Source organism: Oncorhynchus mykiss, chromosome 23, assembly GCF_013265735.2.
Source record: "Oncorhynchus mykiss isolate Arlee chromosome 23, USDA_OmykA_1.1, whole genome shotgun sequence".
Lineage (NCBI taxonomy): Eukaryota > Metazoa > Chordata > Actinopteri > Salmoniformes > Salmonidae > Oncorhynchus > Oncorhynchus mykiss.
Window position 1 is genome coordinate 25,673,012 of NC_048587.1, and position 22,092 is coordinate 25,695,103.

General features: G+C 43.4%; 1 protein-coding gene across 2 annotated transcripts in view; it reads left to right on the forward strand.

Moving 5' to 3' along the window:
- adam12 (ADAM metallopeptidase domain 12) overlaps positions 1–22,092 on the forward strand; it is a 146,222-nt gene that overhangs the window by 118,130 nt on the left and 6,000 nt on the right. The window contains exons 12-21 of one of the 2 annotated variants that reach the window (XM_021580539.2): positions 7,258–7,435; positions 12,938–13,027; positions 13,397–13,592; positions 14,032–14,140; positions 14,714–14,912; positions 15,249–15,326; positions 17,580–17,688; positions 18,058–18,244; positions 18,636–18,738; positions 20,258–20,506. In XM_021580539.2, coding sequence (XP_021436214.2) covers positions 7,258–7,435; positions 12,938–13,027; positions 13,397–13,592; positions 14,032–14,140; positions 14,714–14,912; positions 15,249–15,326; positions 17,580–17,688; positions 18,058–18,244; positions 18,636–18,738; positions 20,258–20,506 — 1,498 coding nt within the window. The remainder of the gene's footprint in view (positions 1–7,257; positions 7,436–12,937; positions 13,028–13,396; positions 13,593–14,031; positions 14,141–14,713; positions 14,913–15,248; positions 15,327–17,579; positions 17,689–18,057; positions 18,245–18,635; positions 18,739–20,257; positions 20,507–22,092) is intronic. The other variant, XM_021580540.2, reaches the window with a different exon arrangement.

Here is a 22,092-nt window from a genome sequence, read left to right on the forward strand (position 1 = left end):
GCTCTGGGCTCTCTGTGTTTTCACTGGCCCATGCTCTCGCTGTTGTCATTGGAGCCAGGCCATGAAAAACACGGTAACACTATTCTCAATTATGTGCTCATAAAACAACATAGCCACACACTGGAAGGAAACTGCGCAGGGTTTGCAAGGGCATCCTTCGCAAATAAATGCTATCAGGTCTGTGAATTAGCGAAAGACCGTTATCCGTTTGTTGAAGTCAGCCAGAAAAAATGATGACCTTTTACCCAAAAAATAGCCGAAAAACTCTTCACCAGAATTGGCAGTGAGCTCATTCTGTTATACTAATGCGACATTAATTGAGAAAAAATCATGAAAAGTCATGAAATGAATTCACCTTTAGAGTATTCAGGGTATCTGTTAGTGTCAAAGGCCAGACGTTTTTATCTCAATATCAAATAATATCTGGCTGTCAAATAAGAATCTTACTGTGATTGTTTTCAATTAAATTTGTTTTAAAAAATGTACATATAGCTTCTTAGAAAAGAGCTATTTCTAAAGAAATAATTTTTCTAGGACTGTCTTGGAGTGGTCTGAGTGGGGAGGAGAAAACGGAAAACTAGCTGTTATTGGCGATGTCTTGGTGATGTCACCAGGCAGGCCAAAATACCATCTCACCAAAACAGGCTGAAATTCCAGGCAGTCTTTTCAAACAGGTCTTACACTAAAAGGGAATTATCATAATTTTCACAGTATCATTCAAACCTCATAGTATGGATTTATAGACTGGGTATACAAAACATTGAGTACACCTGCTCTTTCAATGACATAGCCTATCCAGGTGAAAGCTATGATCCCTTATTGATGTCACATGTTAAATCCTCTTCAATCAGTGTAGATGAAGGGGAGGAGACAGGTTAAAAAATAAATGTTCTTCGGGATCGGTGTCCCTTCCACGGGACGGTTGAGCTAATGTAGGCTAATGCGATTAGCATGAGTTTGTAAGTAACAAGAAAATTTCCCAGGACATAGACATATCTGATATTGGCAGAAAGCTTAAATTATTGTTAATCTAACTACACTGTCCAATTTAGAGTAGCTATTACAGTGAAAGAAGACCATGCTATTGTTTGAGGAGAGTGCACAGTTTTGAACATGAAATGAGGCATATTTGGGCAGTCTTGATACAACATTTTGAACAGAAATGCAATGGTTTGTTGGATCAGTCTAAAACTTTGCACATACACTGCTACCATCTAGTGGCTACACAATCTAAATTGCAGCCAGGCTGGAATAATACATTATGGCCTTTCTCTTGCATTTTGGTACAAATGGTACAAAAAAAATACAAAATAACGGTTGTTTTTTCTTTGTATTATCTTTTACCAGATCTAATGTGTTATATTCTCCTACATTCCTTTCACATTTCCACAAACTTCAAAGTGTTTCCTTTGAAAGGGTACCAAGAATATGCATATCCTTGCTTCAGGCCCTGCAGTTCGATTTGGGTATGTAATTTTAGGTGAAATTGGGGAAAAAGGGGCGATTCCTTAACAGAAGGATTTTTAATCCTTGAGACAATTGAGACATGGATTTTGTGTGTCATTCAGAAGGTGAATGGGCAAGACAAAATATTTAAGTGCCTTTGAATGGGGTATGGTACTGTAGTAGGTTCCAGGCACACCGGTTTTTGTCAAGAACTGCAATGCTGCTGGGTTTTTCACTCTCAACAGTTTCCTGTGTGTATCAAGAATGGTCCACCCCCCAAAGGACATCCAGCCAACTTGACACAACTGTGGGAAGCATTGGAGTCAACATGGGCCAGCATCCCTGTGGAACGCTTTCGACACCTTGTAGAGTCCATGCCACAACGAATTGAGGCTGTTCTGAAAACAAAGGTGGGGTGCAACTCAATAGGAATGTGTTCCTAATGTTTGGTTATACTCAGTGTATATAAAACACAGGAAATCACATTTTTGACTGCATTAGGCCTTTAAGTTCATTTTAGGAGTTCAGTAGGTCACAAATATATTCAGTTGAAACGAAGGTCACTAGAATCACCATCTTCCCAATTTAATGAGTGATGAGTGACCACCAAGTTAGCATAATCAAAACTGGTTATTCTTACACCCTGTTGTCAGGTTTTGTATATTTGTTAACACAGTATGTGTGTTTTAATTGACACACTCTGTAAGGCAGTGCAGATAAGGAAATACTGTATTGCCATGTCTGTTTTTCTGAGGTGAAAGCATTTCTACTCGAGAAACTCAGGGCTAAACCCCAGTTAAACTAGAACTCAGACAAAGCCCTGTTTTCAACAGAATGATGGATCAATGGGAACAATCCTACAATGTCCTCGGTTCACTTCAGCTGAAAGGCCCTGAGCACACACAGAAATAAGGCATTGCAGTTCTGTGTGTTTATTGGTGTGTATGCTAAATATGTGCGTGTGTGTGTGTGTGTGTGTGTGTGTGTGTGTGTGTGTGTGTGTGTGTGTGTGTGCATTCATTCGTTCACATATACACGTCAGCTGGATATGCAGTAGCAATACCTTATTTCAGCCAGTCAAAGATATCCGCTTCCGGGCTGAATTTACAGTGGCTTGTTGACAAAACCAGTCATTTCAGCAGTCCAATCTGAAACTCACTTCCTCCTCACAGTTGTCTGCCTTCTTTACCGTAGTGCACACTGTCCAGTCCCTCAGTCCTGCTTCATCTTCAGAATGTGAGAAGCCGAGGAACAGGCAGGCAGCCAGTGACCCCTGTGTAGCTGCCTGGGTGTTGTGTCGGGACATTCTTTACTCAGACTTGCTAATGGAGTGGAGGACAGGCTGCATCTAAATGATGTGATTATCACTGACGCTGCCAACTATAATCAGGGGCTCAGAGAGAGATCCACTGAGACAGGTTTTTGCTAGGCTAGACAAGCGCTAAGTGGCCAGTGGCCGTTTATTTACTGCATTTGATTTGTAATAGAAGAGCAGAGGGAGAGAGAAAGAGATGGAGACAGAGAGATGTGTTGGGCTTAGTTGGAATATACAGTTACACGATTGTGTTTGCATAGTGTACATAAAGACGATCCCAAAGAAAGGTGGGCTCCTGATTTGAAGTATGTCAGATCTTCGAGTGAGAGAGCCGAGAAAGCCACAGGGATGGTGGGGTATTTCCATGCTTGTGGATTGTGTCACTTGTGGCAGCACAGACAGCCTCAAATAAGTTTTATTTTGGGTAGTCCCAGTTAGGGGCTGTATCAGATCCACAGCACGGTGTATAACTGGGCTGCACACTCAAGATGAACTTCTGGAGAGGGGGAAATAACTACCAATGTCAAGGTAGGAAGGGGTTGAGGGAACATTGACTAATTATGGGCTTGGTTGACCGAGTTGTGCGTCAGCATGCGTCCGTGTCTGTGTGTGTGTGTCGCAGTTTACTTTTATGTTGCGGAGAGTCTCCTCATCCACCACCTCCACAGACAGCCATGCCAGCGTCCTATCCTCCTTGGTATTTACTCCGCCACTGAACCCAGCGGCTCCTTGTTTGACTTGACTAGACTGACAACAGTCTTCTGGGCCCCCTGATGTAGGCTAGATTCAGAGAAACGCTGTTGTTAGTCACCCGGGGTGGCAGCCCAAAATCTGCCTCAGCACAACATTGCCATCGCAGTGTGATTCTGCATGTGTGGCATGACCACGGAGGGTCCCAAATCCTCTATGTCAGAAGTCAACAGAGGTTTACAAGGCCTTGTTGTCGCAGAGGAGGAGACATTGAGCACTGGCGACCTGAAAATGACTGCAGTGCAGATTGTTGTCCTTGCCCTCTCTACTTTCAAAGCGTTCCAAGGAAAAATGTAAATCAGTTCTGTGTAATTCCTCAGACCGGCTGACGAAAGAGCACATCAGATCATATCCATTTCCTCTTTCCCTCTGTGTGTCTGCCTGGCATGAACTCCTGTTAGTAATAACCCAGGCTGTCGGCATCTGAGCCCCCCGGGAGTACAAAAAGGTGCTGTCTGTCATCATTGCTCTAAGTAAGATATGAACACCCATTCATCTTATGAACTATCAAGGCGTGATCAGAATATGAATGAGGTTGTGCCATCTAAGGGTTTTTTGAAGTACCTTATTTAGTTGTGAAATGACAGAAATGTCATACTGTCCGTCAATCAGGCCCTGCAGGATGACTAGGTTTGAGATACTCTACGACCATTATGTGGCGTCCGCCCCAACACCTCCTAGTCCTAATTAGATCTACATTGCTTGACTGCACGTGGAGAAAAGATGGGGATTTTAAGCTAATATTATCCACTGAAACGTATTGTAATATCATTTCCTGGACGGTGTAGCCGGCACATGGCATCAGCTGATAAAACAGTCACTGGGGTGTAGGGGGATCCAAATTCCACAACTGTATTAAAAGACTAGAGGGGACAAGAGAGCAGAGCCCACGCCTCTCCCCAGGCCTGGTGGACCTGCTCTGGGTCCTCAGCTGGGGAGGAGATGATGGACAGTCTCAGGCTGGTCGGAGCAGATTGCTTTGTCTGCTAGTGGAGTTAAGCTTTCTCGGCCTGTGTTTTTTCCCAACACAGATCATGGGGTTCCACCGCTCTGGTGTGTTATCAGCAGCAGGCATTCTATTTACGAGGGCCTGCTCAGTGGCCTGCTCACCCTAGCTTTGGTCCCTCCTAAAGAGCAGGGGTAAACACATCTACAACCATAGCAAGTGGATTAGGGCAGCAGACATGTTGACGTGGTGGTGGTCATCACTACTTCCAGGGAGATGTTGTAAGTGAGAGTTCAGTGTGTTTTTCCTCGGTGGTAAGGAGGAAGCACAATGTGTTTTCTGGCTGGTCCGCCTTACCTCTATGCCCCTAGCAGGCAAAAGAGTGAACTAATGACAGTGCAACGTCCATAGAATTACAGATGCCAAATCCCCCCTAGGCGGAGGCGAAGCATCACAGATCCCCTCACAAACCAGATGCCAAGTTTTAGCTACAACTCGACTCTGTGTAATATCCTGTTAAAGAAAGTGATTATGTCCAATGTCAAGGTTTATCTTCAAACCTTTTTTGGTCCACGCAATGACAAGTTTACCAACCTGGTCCACCCAGTGCCAAGACTCTCAGTCCTTTTAGTCCTCTGACTTATTGAAGCAGTCATGTCTGATGTCAGCTTTTCCACAATGCCATCACAACCGTCACCCTCCTGGTCGATCCACACCAGCCTCCTAGCTCGGTGCCAGCCCTTATCCTCATCTGTTGCTTTTAAGAAGGCTTTTCAAAATGTTGCCTGTCCAGAGCCAACTACCCATCTTCACCACTCACGACACCGCTCACTGTCAGATTGCAAGTTTACCCAAAACCTATTTTTTTGTGCCAGCCACCTGCCAATACCAGTCCCTTACACTGTATCATTAGCCAGCTTTACATACTGAAGGTAGGCCAGCCTAGAGTCATACAGTATAGTTGTGTTGTAGGCCTATAAGTCTCTGGCTCAGCCCACTTGCTGCCATTTATAGTACTGTAATTACAGATTTGTCACGTCCAGTGTTCTGTCCTTTGGCTTTAGTCTCTTACTGTCAGAGTTGTCAGGGTGGGAGGGAGGTTAGAGGAGGACAGGGGTTGATAATGAGGTGAAGCAGCAGTGTGTATCCATCTCTCCTCCTGTGGTTGGTTGGTACATACAGTACACACTCTGTTATCACAGAAACCCCCAGGGAGAACAGCTGTTACAAACAGACATTTCTCTACATTTAGGATGTTTTTATTTCCGATTTTCTTACTTTCTTATGTAGACATACATAGACTGGTTAAAAGTCAAACAAGAATATCAATGTACTGTATGTGCCACAAGCTTGGCTGCAGCTAAAGGTCTGATCAGGTCTGATCATTATGTTTAAAATATGCTTCACCGCGTGGTATAAGTAGAATATGATGTTGTTGTTGAAGACACACAGACACGCACTAAGAGGCATGTGTAATTTCCCCATAGCCCTCCACTTCAGAAGTCGGTTTCTTCAAACGGCCCAGATTACCCAAGATCCTCTGTGATTGAAGACTTAGGTCTGCCTGAGCGGCGGATACATATTTATGAACTAAGGGGCTTGCAGACCAAGCTGTGTCGCTTTGTTGTATTGCTTGTTTGTTTGTTTGTTTGTTTGTCTTTGTGCTTATGAAACTGTGTCGAATCAGAGCACAACTGATGTTGGTAGACCGTTAAATATGTGCCAAGGCCTTATGAATGAATAAGCATGTTTGGGAAGGTTACTTTCTAAATGTAATCTGTTACAGTTACTAGTTAGCTGTCTAAATTTATAATCAGTAATGTAACTTTTGGATTCCCCAAACTCACTTTTGGTTTACTCAGAAGAAGACAAAAAAAAAAGGCCTCCCGGGTGGCGCAGTGGTCTAGGGCACTGCATTGCCACCAGAGACTCTGGTTCGCGCCCAGGCTCTGTCGCAGCCGGCCGCGACCGGGAGGTCCGTGGGGCAACGCACAATTGGCCTAGCGTCGTCCGGGTTAGGGAGGGTTTGGCCGGTAGGGATATCCTTGTCTCATCGTGCACCAGCGACACCTGTGGCGGGCCGGGTGCAGTGCACGCTAACCAGGTCGCCAGGTGCACGGTGTTTCACCCGGTGCGGCTGGCTTCCTGGTTGGATGCTGTGTTAAAGAAGCAGGGCGGCTTGGTTGGGTTGTGTTTCGGAGGACGCATGGCTTTCGACCTTCGTCTCTCCCGAGCCCGTACGGGAGTTGTAGCGATGAGACAAGATAGTAACTACTAACAATTGGATACCACGAAATTGGGGAGAAAACTGGGTAAAATAAAAAAAAACGTAAAAAAATAATAATAAAGAGGAAGACAAAAATGATCCAGCAAAAGCATTTGGTGTGTCATCATAGCGGTCTCTGACTTGTGGTCAGACTCGCGCAAGTGGAAGAAACTTTAACTAGCACATTTTTTATATCCTGAATTTAATGTAATTCAGAAAACAGAAAGGTGTCATTGTGTATCCTTTCTTAATTTTAAAGTAATCTAAGAAGTACTTATGAATTCAATTATCCTAAATGTACTTTTAAAGCAAATTTGAACCGGGAATTACATACATTTGGGAATGAATCAGATCATTCTTGAATGTAATATCCTGTTGGACTGTTTTATGGAAACTCTGACCTTGAACGCCAGGAACATTCTATATTGGTTGTGCCCATATCAAAGGATTGTGCACACAACTGGTTGAATGTAACAGTGTATCTCCATAGCAACACTTTGCACTTAACAAGTTGCCATTATCTTTGCCCCTCAGGTATCCATTTCCTACTGTGTTCAGCACCTGCAGTAAGAAGGACCTGGCAGCCAGTCTGGAGAAGGGAGTGGGGATGTGTCTGTACAATATGCCTGAGGTCAAGGTGCTCTACGGGGGACAGAAGTGTGGCAACGGATATGTGGAGGAGGGAGAGGAGTGTGACTGTGGAGAGCTGGAGGTACAGTAACATTCATCCACACAGAACACAGAGGAACATTTTTCATATCATATTGTACAGTTTAAATACTAACGTATTGGACCACCAGTCACTATCCAGACTAAAGAATAAAAATAAATACAAAAAAAACATGAACACTCACACAGAATAGCAACAAATGACACACAGTAACTACAGGCAGTCAGGGGCGGCAGGTAGACAAGTGGTTAGAGCGTTGGACTAGTAACCGAAAGGTTGCTAGATTGAATCCCCCGAGCTGACAAGGTCAAAATCTGTTGTTCTTCCCCTGAACAAGGCGGTTTACCCCGTCATTGGCCGTCATTGAAAATAAGAAAAATATTTGTTCTTAACTGACTTGCCTAGTTAAAAAAATATATATATAGTAAAGCACAACTCACACAAGAAAGCACAAGCATATGAAAAGGTTTGTGTAGCATGCTTTAATATGCGCTGCGTCGGAAATAACGTCACTCTGAGAACTGCATTGATCTGTGAGTATTTATTTGCCACCTGCACAGCGTTGACAAAAACAGTTTGCATTGTCAGCTCTTGCAGAAATGCTCTTGCGCACCTGTCAGGGTACAGCCAACCGTTAAGTACATGGAAACATTACACCATCATACCCCACAGGCTGTGTGGCTAACCTAGCTAGCGAGTTACAGTAAATAAAACTTCTTAAAACGCTCTCATGCATGGTAAGTATAATTACAGGGGTAAGAAAAAGTATGGTAAGCATTTGGAATTACTTGGATTTCTGCTTAAATTGGTCATACTATTTGATCTGATCTCCATCTAAGTCACAACAATAGACAAACACAGTGTGATTAAACTAATAACACACAAACAATTATACGTTTTCATGTCTTTATTGAACACACTGTGTAAACATTCACATTGCAGGGTCGGAAAAGTATGTGAACCCTTGGATTTAATAACTGGTTGACCCTCCTTTGGAAGCAATAACCTCAACCAAACATTTTCTGTAGTTGCGGATCAGACCTGTACAACGGTCAGGAAGAATTTTGGACCATTCCTCTTTTTAAAAAACTGTTTCAGTTATTAAGCAATATTCTTGTGATGTCTGGTGTGAACCGCTCTCTTGAGGTCATGCCACTGCATCTCAATCGGGTTGAGGTCAGGACTCTCACTGGGACACTCCAGAAGGCGTATTTTCTTCTGTTGAAGCCATTCTGTTGTTGATTTACTTGTGTTTTGGGTCGTTGTCCTGTTGCATCACCCAATGTCTGTTGACCTTCAATTGGTGGACAGAGCCTTACATTCTCCTGCAAAAAGCCTTGATAAACTTGGGAATTTATTATTCCATCGATGATAGCAAGCTGTCCAGGCCCTGAAGCAGCATAGCAGACGCAAACCATGATGCTCCCTCCACCATACTTTACAGTTGAGGTTTTGATGTTGGTGTGCTGTGCCTTTTTTCTCCACACATTGTGTTGTGTGTTCCTTCCAAACAACTCAACTGTAGATTAATCTGTCCACAGAATATTTAGCCAGTATCGCTGTGGAACATCCAGGTGCTCTTTTGCGAACTTCAGACGTGCAGCAATGTTTTTTTTTGGACAGCAGTGGCTTCTTCCGTGGTGCCCTCCCATGAACACCATTATTGTTTAGTGTTTTACGTATCGTAGACTCGTCAACAGAGATGTTAGAATGTTCCAGAGATTTCTGTAAGTCTTCAATTGATGCTCTAGGATTCTTTTTAACCTCATTGAGCATTCTGCAGAGGACAACATACAGTGCCTTGCGAAAGTATTCGGCCCCCTTGAACTTTGCGACCTTTTGCCACATTTCAGGCTTCAAACATAAAGATATAAAACTGTATTTTTTGGGGAAGAATCAACAACAAGTGGGACACAATCATGAAGTGGAACGACATTTATTGGATATTTCAAACTTTTTTAACAAATCAAAAACTGAAAAATTGGGCGTGCAAAATTATTCAGCCCCTTTACTTTCAGTGCAGCAAACTCTCTCCAGAAGTTCAGTGAGGATCTCTGAAGAAGTTTAAAGCCGGATTTGGATACAAAAAGATTTCCCAAGCTTTAAACATCCCAAGGAGCACTGTGCAAGCGATATAATTGAAATGGAAGGAGTATCAGACCACTGCAAATCTACCAAGACCTGGCCGTCCCTCTAAACTTTCAGCTCATACAAGGAGAAGACTGATCAGAGATGCAGCCAAGAGGCCCATGATCACTCTGGATGCAGAGATCTACAGCTGAGGTGGGAGACTCTGTCCATAGGACAACAATCAGTCGTATATTGCACAGATCTGGCCTTTATGGAAGAGTGGCAAGAAGAAAGCCATTTCTTAAAGATATCCATAAAAAGTGTCGTTTAAAGTTTGCCACAAGCCACCTGGGAGACACACCAAACATGTGGAAGAAGGTGCTCTGGTCAGATTAAACCAAAATTGAACTTTTTGGCAACAATGCAAAACGTTATGTTTGGCGTAAAAGCAACACACCATCCCCACTGTCAAACATGGTGGTGGCAGCATCATGGTTTGGGCCTGCTTTTCTTCAGCAGGGACAGGGAAGATGGTTAAAATTGATGGGAAGATGGATGGAGCCAAATACAGGACCATTCTGGAAGAAAACCTGATGGAGTCTGCAAAAGACCTGAGACTGGGACGGAGATTTGTCTTCCAACAAGACAATGATCCAAAACATAAAGCAAAATCTACAATGGAATGGTTTAAAAATAAACATATCCAGGTGTTAGAATGGCCAAGTCAAAGTCCAGACCTGAATCCAATCGAGAATCTGTGGAAAGAACTGAAAACTGCTGTTCACAAATGCTCTCCATCCAACCTCACTGAGCTCGAGCTGTTTTGCAAGGAGGAATGGGAAAAAATGTCAGTCTCTCGATGTGCAAAACTGATAGAGACATACCCCAAGCGACTTACAGCTGTAATCGCAACAAAAGGTGGCGCTACAAAGTATTAACTTAAGGGGGCTGAATAATTTTGCACGCCCAATTTTTCAGTTTTTGATTTGTTTAAAAAGTTTGAAATATCCAATAAATGTCGTTCCACTTCATGATTGTGTCCCACTTGTTGTTGATTCTTCACAAAAAAATACAGTTTTATATCTTTATGTTTGAAGCCTGAAATGTGGCAAAAGGTCGCAAAGTTCAAGGGGGCCGAATACTTTCGCAAGGCACTGTACCTTCTCCTAAGGATAGGTTACCAAACAAATGGACTGAACAAACCAAGGATGCACTATCAAACCTGACATTACACACGGTTTTAAACATGAGATAATACAGTTTAGTGCTTTTACATAAAATTAATTGACAGCAACCCAGTTGTGCTAAAATACACATACAATGTAAATTACTCCAAAAATGAATGTATCACCTCTTGAGAGGACCCCTTGACCCAGTCACCTCTGCTCTATCAAAATACGAGTCCTTAGAAATAAAATGCCTGTGCATAATCTATGGTAACAACATCATTCTGCTACATATAGTTGCATGCCATGCTGTCAACATTGTTATTTTGCCACAAAGACAAATACATTGATGTGTAAAACAACTCCATGCATAACACTACAAAACACTGGAGACCCTCAGCTATTTTCAGCCATTTACCCAGGCCCCCCCTCTCCCTGTCAGCCTCCCATATGTGCCGAGCACTGCCCTGACACTGTGCCACAATGTCACATCCTGTTCGTTTACTCATTAATCAAGTGTGCTGTCCAGATTTGTGACAATCCTAATAAACAAGAGAGTAATCAGGGCGAGGTGGAGCTTTCTTTGTCTGTGCCATCAACACAATAGAGCACCACACTGACATGGCTGCCATGGGAACTGAAGCCAGTCCAAACCAGTCCAGACCCACATCTGGGGAACAGGTACTGGAGCAGTATTCAGCATCACCACAGCAGCTGCTCTCACATCCCACAGAATATCAGAAATCCCTCTGGCACTGTGCTGAGGTGTTCGTCTTAAAACAGAACAGCAAGAAAGCTGGTCATGAACTGGATGTGGGTGTGTTTTTGTTTTCATTGTTGTCTTAAGGATGACAGAATGGTTAAGGATACCATTAGGGGGGGGGGGGGGGGGGGGGGGGTTTGATGCATTTGATATGCACACAATAGAACTCTTTCAGCACTCCCATTCCATCATACACCCACATAACTCTCTGTATCCACTCCTCTCCGAGGTGACTAGCTCATTTACTGTGGCATCCAATGACTAAACTAATAAACAGAACATACAGTATCTGTGCTTTTGAGTCTACCCCAGTGATACACACTGATGTCATTCGATCTAAAGTGTTTACAGATTTGTCAAGCAATGATGAGACCAGTGTCACCTCAATTACAGTATGAGGTATTTCCAATCAGGTACTAATTAGTACGCTGTAATGCCAGCTGTGTGGTTTGGGTTGGCATACTACCATTCCTCCATGTGCCCCTCCGTGACCCGGTGATGTCACCACAAGCCCAGTTGGACCGGGGGATGAAAGCATCCCTCTCTCCCCATAAACAATAGGTTGACGTCAGGCCACAAGAGCACAACCAATCCCATAAAACTCCCTTCAACAGTGAAGCAGAAGCCAACTAAGCCACCTCTAGTCCTGACCCATCAGAATCAACATGTCGTCAGACCACAGCGTCAAAGCACCAGGGTCTTGTTGGGAAGTAAAAAGGAGAGATGGTGTAGCTGGGACTCTGTTGTGGCCTGGAAGAGAATATTCATGGGGTTCAGCTTCTAATTAAAGATCTAAATGGGGTTTCAACACCGTTCTGTACTCTGTCCTTTACTCCTTTAATCTATCACATGAACCATCTACTTCTACTCTCTCTCCCTCTCTTAATCCTAGTTCATTTCTCACTCCCATCACCTCTTGTCATTCCCTCTCCAGCAGCTATCTGTCTCTCTCTAACACCCCTTCATTCTCTTCATCTCATTCCCTGTGTGGGCTCCTTCTCCTTTTGTTGTGTTTCAGTGTTTGTCATCTCCAGCACTCAGGAGCCTCAAAGCCCCACCAACCTCACCTCACCTCACCACACCCCACCAACCACTCAACTACCTCTACAACATCCTTTCACTCGATTCACCTTCAATGAAATCTCAAACATTGTCCCCTTACCCTACCACACCCCCAACCTACAATACACCCTAAACTTGATCTGTGTCTCTCCACATCCACCCACCCATTGTATAGAATGCACATCAATGGATATTAAAATAGAATGCTGTTTTAACACCAGAGCGCACCAATTCCGAAACATATGAGCCCCGTACAGGGACCCTGACAGAGAATGGGCTCTCTCCTGTCTGTTTGTGCCGTGGTATTGTATCTCCAGGCTTTAGCTCACAGCGTTAAAGGGCTGTGCTGTGGGACTTGAGGACTGACGGTGCTCTGTCCGACCAGCTGACCTGGAAGACTGATCTGACATGGACACAGCAACGACAGCTGAGATTCAGGGGTCCAGACCGATAATGAGGTCCATTTGTTGTTTTGTGTCTCAGGAATGCATGAACCCCTGCTGCAATGCCACCACCTGCACCCTGAAGGGAGATGCCGTGTGTGCACACGGACAGTGCTGTGAGGACTGCAGGGTAAGACTGCTCTTTCTGTTTCTATCTTTCTACCTCTCCCTCTCTCACAAATGTCTATCCCTCCCTCTCTCTCCGTCCCTCGCACTTTTGCTCTCTCGTGATGTCTCTTTCTCTCTCTTTCTCCCTCTTTCCTCCCTGTTGAAGTGATAAAAAAAAATCTAATTCTCTGCTCCATTGACATGTTAAAAAAGTGAGAGTTTACAGTAAAAAGAAAATGTAGACTTTTAAATCAAGGTGTATTCAAGCACAGGGCCCTCCAGAGTACAAAAAAAGATGCCAAACATTTTCAATTTAGTTTGCCCTTCTGATTCCATTGTCATTGAGTTGTGGGTGTGTGGTTATTTGTCTGTCTATGTGTTCTCTCTGCAGCTGAAGCCTGCTGGCACACCGTGTCGAGAATCCAGTAACTCCTGTGATCTGCCAGAGTTCTGTACTGGTGCCAACCCCCACTGCCCTGCCAACGTGTACCTGCATGACGGGCACTCTTGCCACAAAGTGGACGGATACTGCTACAACGGCATCTGCCAGACCCACGAGCAGCAGTGCATCACACTATGGGGACCAGGTCAGTAGGGCGCCCCCCAGGGGACTGGAAGTCTTGATTGATTTTATTTTTTTGACAGTCTTCCATGTTTGGAGAGATCAGATGAATACATCTAACTTTCCTTAACATGTTTCTTGAAGTAGCTAAGGAACAATTAATCCTAGTTTATAAATCAGTTCAATGTCAAGGGAGAGACCATGCAGCACCTGGACAGAACAAGCTGACAGACATCATGGAAACAATCCTTTTGATGAAGACAGGTTCCTCCTCAGTTGACCTGCCTTAACATCTGGAGGTCAGGGGTTACCTTTGGCTCATGGGATGCTTTGTTACATCTCTGACTCATCACATCTCGCTCTCTCCCTCTTCCCCTCCCTCTCTCACTCTCTCTCTTTCCTTCTCACTTCCCCCCCTCTTCTCTCACTCTCTTTCTATCTTCCACTCTCTCTTTCTCCTGCAGGAGCCAAACCTGCCCCGGGGATCTGCTTTGAGAGGGTCAACTCAGCAGGAGATCCTTACGGGAACTGTGGCAAGGACTCCAAAGGATTGTTTGCCAAATGTGAAGCCCGGTAAGACTTAGCAGCTGTTGTGATGTATGTCATGTCTATTGACCTTAAAAGCAAAAAGAGCTAGCTAGAAAGACCAAGGAATAAAACAATGTTGTTTATCTGAATTGGTATTATCAAGAGTGCCAATTGACAATCAGCATGGCACATTATGTGGGAGAAATAGTCTAGGAAGGAACAATAATTAAAAACACAATTTGGAGATGATATAAGGCAAATTACAGTTTGAAGCATTCATGAACACTTTATACTATTCATGTCGGCTAATTGTTCTTGGATCTCTAATCAAGCATTTGTTAATTGATGTAATTGCTTTAATGACTGGAGGACTGAGGGAGTCATTAAGGTGAGACAAAGGCTCTCTAGTTGTCTTTCATCTTTGGTTACAATTACACACCATCTCTCACATGTCAGAGATTGTCAGTGTTTAACTTTATGCCTTGTCATTTGTGTGTGTGTGTGTGTGTGTGTGTGTGTGTGTGTGTGTGTGTGTGTGTGTGTGTGTGTGTGTGTGTGTGTGTGTGTGTGTGTGTGTGTGTGTGCGCATGAATTTGTGGGTTGGTTTTTTTAACACAGAGACGCAAAGTGTGGTAAAATTCAGTGTCAAGGAGGGGCCAACCGGCCTGTGATTGGCACCAATGCCGTCTCCATAGAAACCAACATCCCTCTTCAGGAAGGAGGGAGAATCCTGTGTCGGGGGACACACGTTTACCTGGGTGATGACATGCCTGACCCTGGACTGGTTCTGGCTGGCACCACGTGTGGAGAGGGCATGGTGAGGGCACTCTGTAGGGCGCTGCACCTGTTATCAAGCAGAACTAGAGAGAGACTATAGTCACCAGTGGTGGGGATGCTAATGCCAAGGCTTGTATTTAGCCCAATTCCAAACCAATCACTTACTGTCATCACTGGGATCATTTGAATTGGGTCTCAGAGAATGGAATAGAATGCAGTTCTCGGAAGATAGACCTTCCATTCAATAGCTAACATCACATTTGGAGTACTACAGTACTTCACATTTGGAGTACTACAGTACTTCACATTTGGAGTACTACAGTACTTCACATTTGATAAGTCATTTATTCAATAGGACTCTTTCTCTGTTCCATAGATGTGTCTAAATCGTCAGTGCCAGAATGTCAGTGTGTTTGGTGTGCACCAATGTTCAGGGAAGTGCAGCGAACGAGGGGTGAGTACTCCGTGTTGCGTATCTAGAATGTGGTGACTTATTTCCCTATGTTAGCGTAACACTGTTGTCATGATATTATTAACGCATCACAGCATCTTGTTGACCTCAACATTGCCACACTGTAGAGTAGTACAGTAGGCCCTTTACTACACAGAGCGCCAATGTAGTTATCGTAGTTGTAGTTAACTCACTGCCCGTGAGTCATGGCAGCTACCCCGATGGTTTTACAATCAATCTTCATCTCTCCAGATGGTTTAAATCAATCCCATCTAATGGCATCATTTATGTTCTGCTTAAAGTGCCATCCATCATCTTTTGGCAAAGAGAAGGCAGGCCAAGCAGCAGGAGAAAATACTAGCAAGTAGCTATAGTCTGGAAGCATCAAACTGCACTAGTCAAAATGCTCACTGCTGTTCGAATAGGTATTAATACTGCGAAGAGAAGCCCTTTATGTTGTATTTACTTTGTTTAGTTGTTTAGTTGTTTAGTTCTAGCACACAAGTCTTCCTGTTCAATGAATGAATGAATGAATGAATGAAAAGCAGGACCCTGGGCCAGATTTTCTTACTGTGACTTTTGAACCTCTGCATGGTTGCCCCACCTTTAACCGAGGTGAATATAAAACACAGAATCAAAGCTGGAGTAAGAAATGGCCCTAGTCTACCTTAATAATAATTGCTTCCTTTAAGTTTGATTTGACATTTAATTGGATGATGTCTGATCCAGTCATTCGTTAAGAACAGGTGGAACTAGGTGGTGATGTCACCCCTATTACTAACTACACATTAGTGTCTTTATTTATCTAAATTGAATTCAGACCATAGAATTTGGAATTAGAACACTAGAATGGATGTGAACCTTCTTATGATGGTCCAAAGGTCAGCCATGTTGGTCAGAGTTGGTCAACCTTGGTTTGCCCGTGTCATAAGATATTGTTTAAAACAATGAATGTGAATAATTAATCTTCACTGTATGTGTGTTAGCTAGCTAGCCAGAAATTTTAGAGGAATATTTCCATAAATTTGTTTAATTAACTGCCAATATGCCAACATTCCATTCTATCAATGCTGTCGATCCACAGCCATACAAAGTTTCAAATCAGTTGATGATAGGACTTATATTTTAGGTTTACTATAATTCTATTACATCATTTCTGATACATCACATGTCAAACTTTTATTCTCCTGCGTAAGTAAAAGCAGGAAATGCATCACCTATGCCTCAACTGCCGTTAATTCAAATTAGACTGGTTTTGGATTTCTCGCTGACCAAGATGGCTGCCATTTTCACCCCATTATGGAACATAGAGTGTTTATGACATAGCCCCTCTAGTAATTTAATACAATCTCTATGATTTCAAACCCACATGATGTCACAACCTTAACCAACCCAAGACTTTAAATAAATCCAGAGCCAGTATGCATCTCCATATGTGGCTCAGTGTAGATGTCATTCTGTATAACTTTAAATGTGCATGAGTGTGTTTGCAAGTGTACAGTACGTTGTGACATAATCCTATCACATCTTTAGAGCTCCCCTCAAGGGTTCTAATGTGTCCTTAAGTCTTGACCTGACCACCTCTGACCCCAAACACTCCACACACATAAGGGAGTGTCAGTCACTCTGAGGCAGGCAGGGAAAGCTCTTCCCAGTTCGGGGCCAGATCCGATCTGGAGCGATCCCAGCCACAGACTTCCCTGCAGCTGACAGCTGGACTCCATTATCCCTCCAGGGAATCTTGTTGGATCCTTTTCCCGCTTGGATAACTGTGTTTTGGGATGGGCTCTCCCCTGTACATGTTTTCTCCATCATGTTTGACACTGCACAGTCTATGGTGCCCGCCACATGAAAACCGATGGGTCTGATGGAACGAGTGTATAGTTTATTTGTAGAAGTAATTCAAGCATTTCAGATCTGGGCTTTTCTGAGGAATTTTCTGAGGAATTGCAGGCCTGTGGGCCAGATGAATGCATCTCTCGTATGTCATGTGTGTCATAGGCAAGTACAATGCATAGTGGTAGCTTATAAAGTACGTAAAATAAGTCATGCATACTTGCCATATCCCATGGATCCTTGCCATGTAGTCTCTCACTACTGTGTGTTGGATGATCCCTAGAGCCTAGAGGCCTAGCACACAATAATTCCTTTACTCTGACCAGTATCTATTGGTAGAACACAAGATATGGACAGTATTGTATTGTACAGGTGAAGATGTGTCAACTGAATATTAACCAGCATGTGTTGGGATCCTAGGTGTGCAACAACAAGAAGAACTGCCATTGTGAGGAGCACTGGGCCCCTCCCTTCTGTGAGAGGGCGGGGTTTGGAGGCAGCCTCGACAGCGGACCAATGAGACTGTCAGGTACAGTACACTCTGTCCTCTTTATACTTCACTAACTGCACCCTGTGTTCCACTAACCTGGGCAGATTAAGAGAGTTAGTTTGGGATAATAATCAGGGTAACACCTTTAGCTGTACTTTCATAACCTGCTCACAGAAAGTTAGTTACTTTGAAGCTCGACTAAGCTCTCCAAACTTGCAGACGGATCTACCTCAGTCACCTATTCACCCTAGCGACATACAACTCATTACAACTAGACACGTACAACTTTCCCTGTCTGGTCATTCAAGAATGGAAGGAAATAATCATTTAAATCATGTCAAATGTACTAAAACCCTGCTGTGGCTTCTATTAACACTCCCTGTGTGTCTTGTTTGTGCCGTGCTGTAGATGTGCGTGTGTGTGTATTAATGTGCGTGTTGTCGTATGTGACGTCAGCCGACAGCAGGGGGGTTGCCGTGGCGATCCTGGCCACCCTCCTCAGCCTGATGGGTGCTGGGTTCCTGGTATTTCTCAAGAGGAAGACTCTGGTCCGTCTGCTCTTCACCAACAAGAAGACCACCATGGATAAACTGAGGTACAGTAGGACACCTCCTCCCACACCTGTGTTTCATTTTATGTTCTGGATATCAAGACGAAATACTTTTATAGAGATGCTTTCATGTAGAGATGATTATCGTGTAGAAATTACACAGATATTGTTTCTAATATGCATTATGGTCCAATGGTCTCTCTCTGGGGATTTGATGTGTTCACAGCGATAGTAACCTTGTGACTCCACTAACCACTAACCATGTGAGAGGAAGACGCATAGTCCAGCACATAGTCCTCACAATGCACGTGGGCCTTGTGTACAGAGGAAGGCCTGTTACTGTGTGTCTCAAAGCTGCAGCTTTTTAAGAGATGTACAATAGTAGTTAGTAGAAGACTAGTATAGTAGTTGGAATGTTACCTCTCTGTCTTCATAGGTCTGTTGGATCCACCAGAGCAACCAGTCCCAGCCAGACTCAGTCCATGTACAGTTCACGACGCAAGCCCCCAGCCAAGCCTCCAGGTGCCAGCGTATACAAGGTGGGTCTCTTTCTGCTGCTGAGTTAACGGGCAGCTGATTTTCCCTGATAGTCACTTTAGTAGAACACAGACTGTTTGTTACACGTGAGGGAGCTGCAGTTTTTCCCCCAACCTTACCTTATGATCAATTGATTAGTATGGTTCACTTATAGGCCTACACAATGGAAAATTTAACAAGTACACTTTGCATTGTATAAAAGATGGATGTAGGGAGAGCTAAAACGTGTGTTAGCAAAGAAGTATTACAAACTAACTGCTGACAAACTATCGGTCACACATCATTGGATTTCTAATGCAATCCTACTGTATCAAAACCGCAGCACCACAACAGGGAATCAACTTGGTCTGAGACTTGCCATGCTTATCTGAACCTATTCATTCCAGACTTATTGTCAAAACAAGTTGACGGCTAAGCGTATAATTTATTTAGTCTCAGCGTCTCTTTCTTGAAGAAATATTAATGAGGCCACAGTATTGCTGGCAGAAGGCTGAAGAAACTTTGATTGAGAAGCCGCACCATTTAAATGAAATGGTGATCATGGTGCAGGATCACCATAGGGCTGTGTATAATGGTTCTGCCTGAGATAAAAGCCTTCGTGTACTTCGACACAGGAGAAAAGAGTTGGTGGAGTCAAGAGTAAGAGGCAAATTGGGGTGGACTTGTTTTAGAATTGATAAGCATGTGTGTGCTTGTGTGTGCGCGTGTGTGTGTGCGTGCGCGTGTGTGTGTGCGCGTGTGTGTGTGTGTGTGTGTGTGTGTGTGTGTGTGTGTGTGTGTGTGTGTGTGTGTGTGTGTGTGTGTGTGTGCGTGTGTGTGTGTGCGTGCGTGTGTGTGCGCATTAAAACATCCACAGTTGATTCCCATGGAGAACAGCTGGAGTGTATCATTGTGGTCAGAGTTCAGGAGTTAAGGGTTTGCTGGCTTGGCTAGGAAGGATGCTTAACCCAGTTCCGTCTCCAACACCAGTATTGTCTCCTCTAGTGAACGTGACTCTGGCTGGTTTACTGTTTGTTCTGGCAGTCACAGTTCCCCCTGTCCAGATTTCCAGTAGACTCTCTGCAGGTCGCCTGGCGTAGCGTAGCTACAGGCCAGGCCAGTTCAGCCAGTCTATCCATCTCCGGTGCAATTAGGTTTATTTTTGAGGACTAACAGCAGTTCTGGACAGGCAATCTGATGCTGGCTTTGAGCATTTCAGTGTGATAGATTCACTTACTATGTTTTCTGTTATTGACTGCCTGTGAAACGTGTTAATTCATAGTAATAGTACATCCATGACGGAGAACATGGGTATAGTTTTAGCCTGGGTTCTCATAGCTGTATCCAGCCACTGTACATAGGTCACAGGGGTTTGAAATGATGGTTTGTGAGACTCCAACAGGAAATAAGATAAATGATCTGAGGAGGAGCAGAGGGAGGAGAACATAATAGCTCAAGCCCTGACAGAAAACACAAACTAACAGCTCTCTTCTCTACCTCCCTTCCCCTCCATATCCCCTCCCCCTCTCTCCATCCCCACAGCCATCCCACCAGAGTTTGGAGCCTCTCCTCCCTTCACACAGTTTACATTCCCACAGCTTACGGCGGTTGCCCAACTACCAGCCCATCCACATCAGCCACCCCATGCCTGTCTCACTGAGTGTGGGACAGCAACCTCTGCCCCCAGTCCCACCCCACCACAGGGCCCTGCCGGCCCACACTGCCCTCTCCCCACCGCGGGCACCACCCTGCCACAGCCTGCCCAGACAGCAGCCCTACAGGATAGACCAGGTTAGTAGTCACTGTTCTGCCATGCCATCCGCAATGAATACAAATATCCAATGTATTTTCTGTAGGGCTGCACAATTAATTGAATGCACAACGAAATCGCAATATTGACATGTGCAATATCCATATCTCAAGAGATTCATATCACATGCAATGTTTGTTTTTATAGTTTACTCATTCAAGTAGCGCAGTTCGTCCTCCTCGCTGTTAGATTCTCTATAAGTTTAGAAGCTGTTCTGTTCTAGGTCAAATGCAGTCAGCAGATTGTTCCAAACAAGAAAGATGCTGCTTTCCACTTTGCTTTTTAATATAAATCATTCTATTTCTAGGATTCCATCAGTTCACCCAAGTGTTTTGATCTATATCGCAAGTAAAATCGCAATCGCAATATTTTGTAAAAAAATTGCAATTATATTTTTTGCCCATATCGTGCTGCCCTAATTCCCTTTTTGGGGATTTCTTTGGAAATTGATCTTGCTGGAAACAACATAGTAAAAAGTAGATTTATTAATTCACACAATCCATAACATTTGAAGAACATCAATTTAACAAGGGCAATCGGAAATACGTATTCCCTCACTCACTTATTCAAAACCCCTGCCTTGGGTCCCAATAGACATATTATTACACAATGGGTAAGTTATGGACCATGCATACTAAATAGTGTGTTGCTATAACCCCTGGAAGGCATAGCTAAATAACTTAAATGAATGTGTTTGCTCAACTAGTCTCATATGTTCATTCAGCTGGAAATGATTATTTGAGCAAATAAAGGCTTTACTAAAAAAAAGGCTGTGCAACTGGTTATACACAAACACACACACACAGTGCTTTTAACATACAATGTTTTCAACTTACATATTTGACACCCGTTAGCATACAGTACATGAATACATTGTGCATGTCCATTTATACACTAACTGTTATTCAACATGTCCTCTCAACCTTTTGGTTCACAGCATTCTGATCTTCCTGCTATAATGTCTGTGTCTATTATCTGTTAATCTGACTAGTTTCTCATCATGGATTTGATTGACTTATTTCAGCGATGTAAGGGTTTTCTGTGTAGTTGTCTAATGTTGGTGGGGCATATTTACTCTGTTTTAATTTTACTCCTTAATCACTATGATATATATTTTTTTAAATGTACTTGATTGTACTTTTAACAGAGCTGAGATTGTGTGCAAAGTGTAGTAATACAGGTGAAATCAGTCATTGGCACAGACATGGTGGAGTAGCAGAAAGATCGGCAGGAAGTTCGGTATGCTGTGAATCTAGTGGTTGTGAGTTTAAATCCTAGGTGAGGATATGTTGAATAATAATTACTGTCCAAATTAACATGCACAAAATAATAATGTGTGTCAAATATGAAAACATGGTATGTCAAAAGCACTGTTTGTGGGTGTGTAAATAGTTCCACAGCCTTTTTAGTTTAGATGGCCAAATAAAATGTTTTTTGTTGAATGAACATTTGAGACGAGTTGAGCAAACACATCATTTTAAGTTGCCTGCATTTTTGCTTAAGTTTTCTCAAGTTGGAGCTAAGTCTGGGCCAACAACATTTGTTTTAAAGTTCAGGTAACACTTGA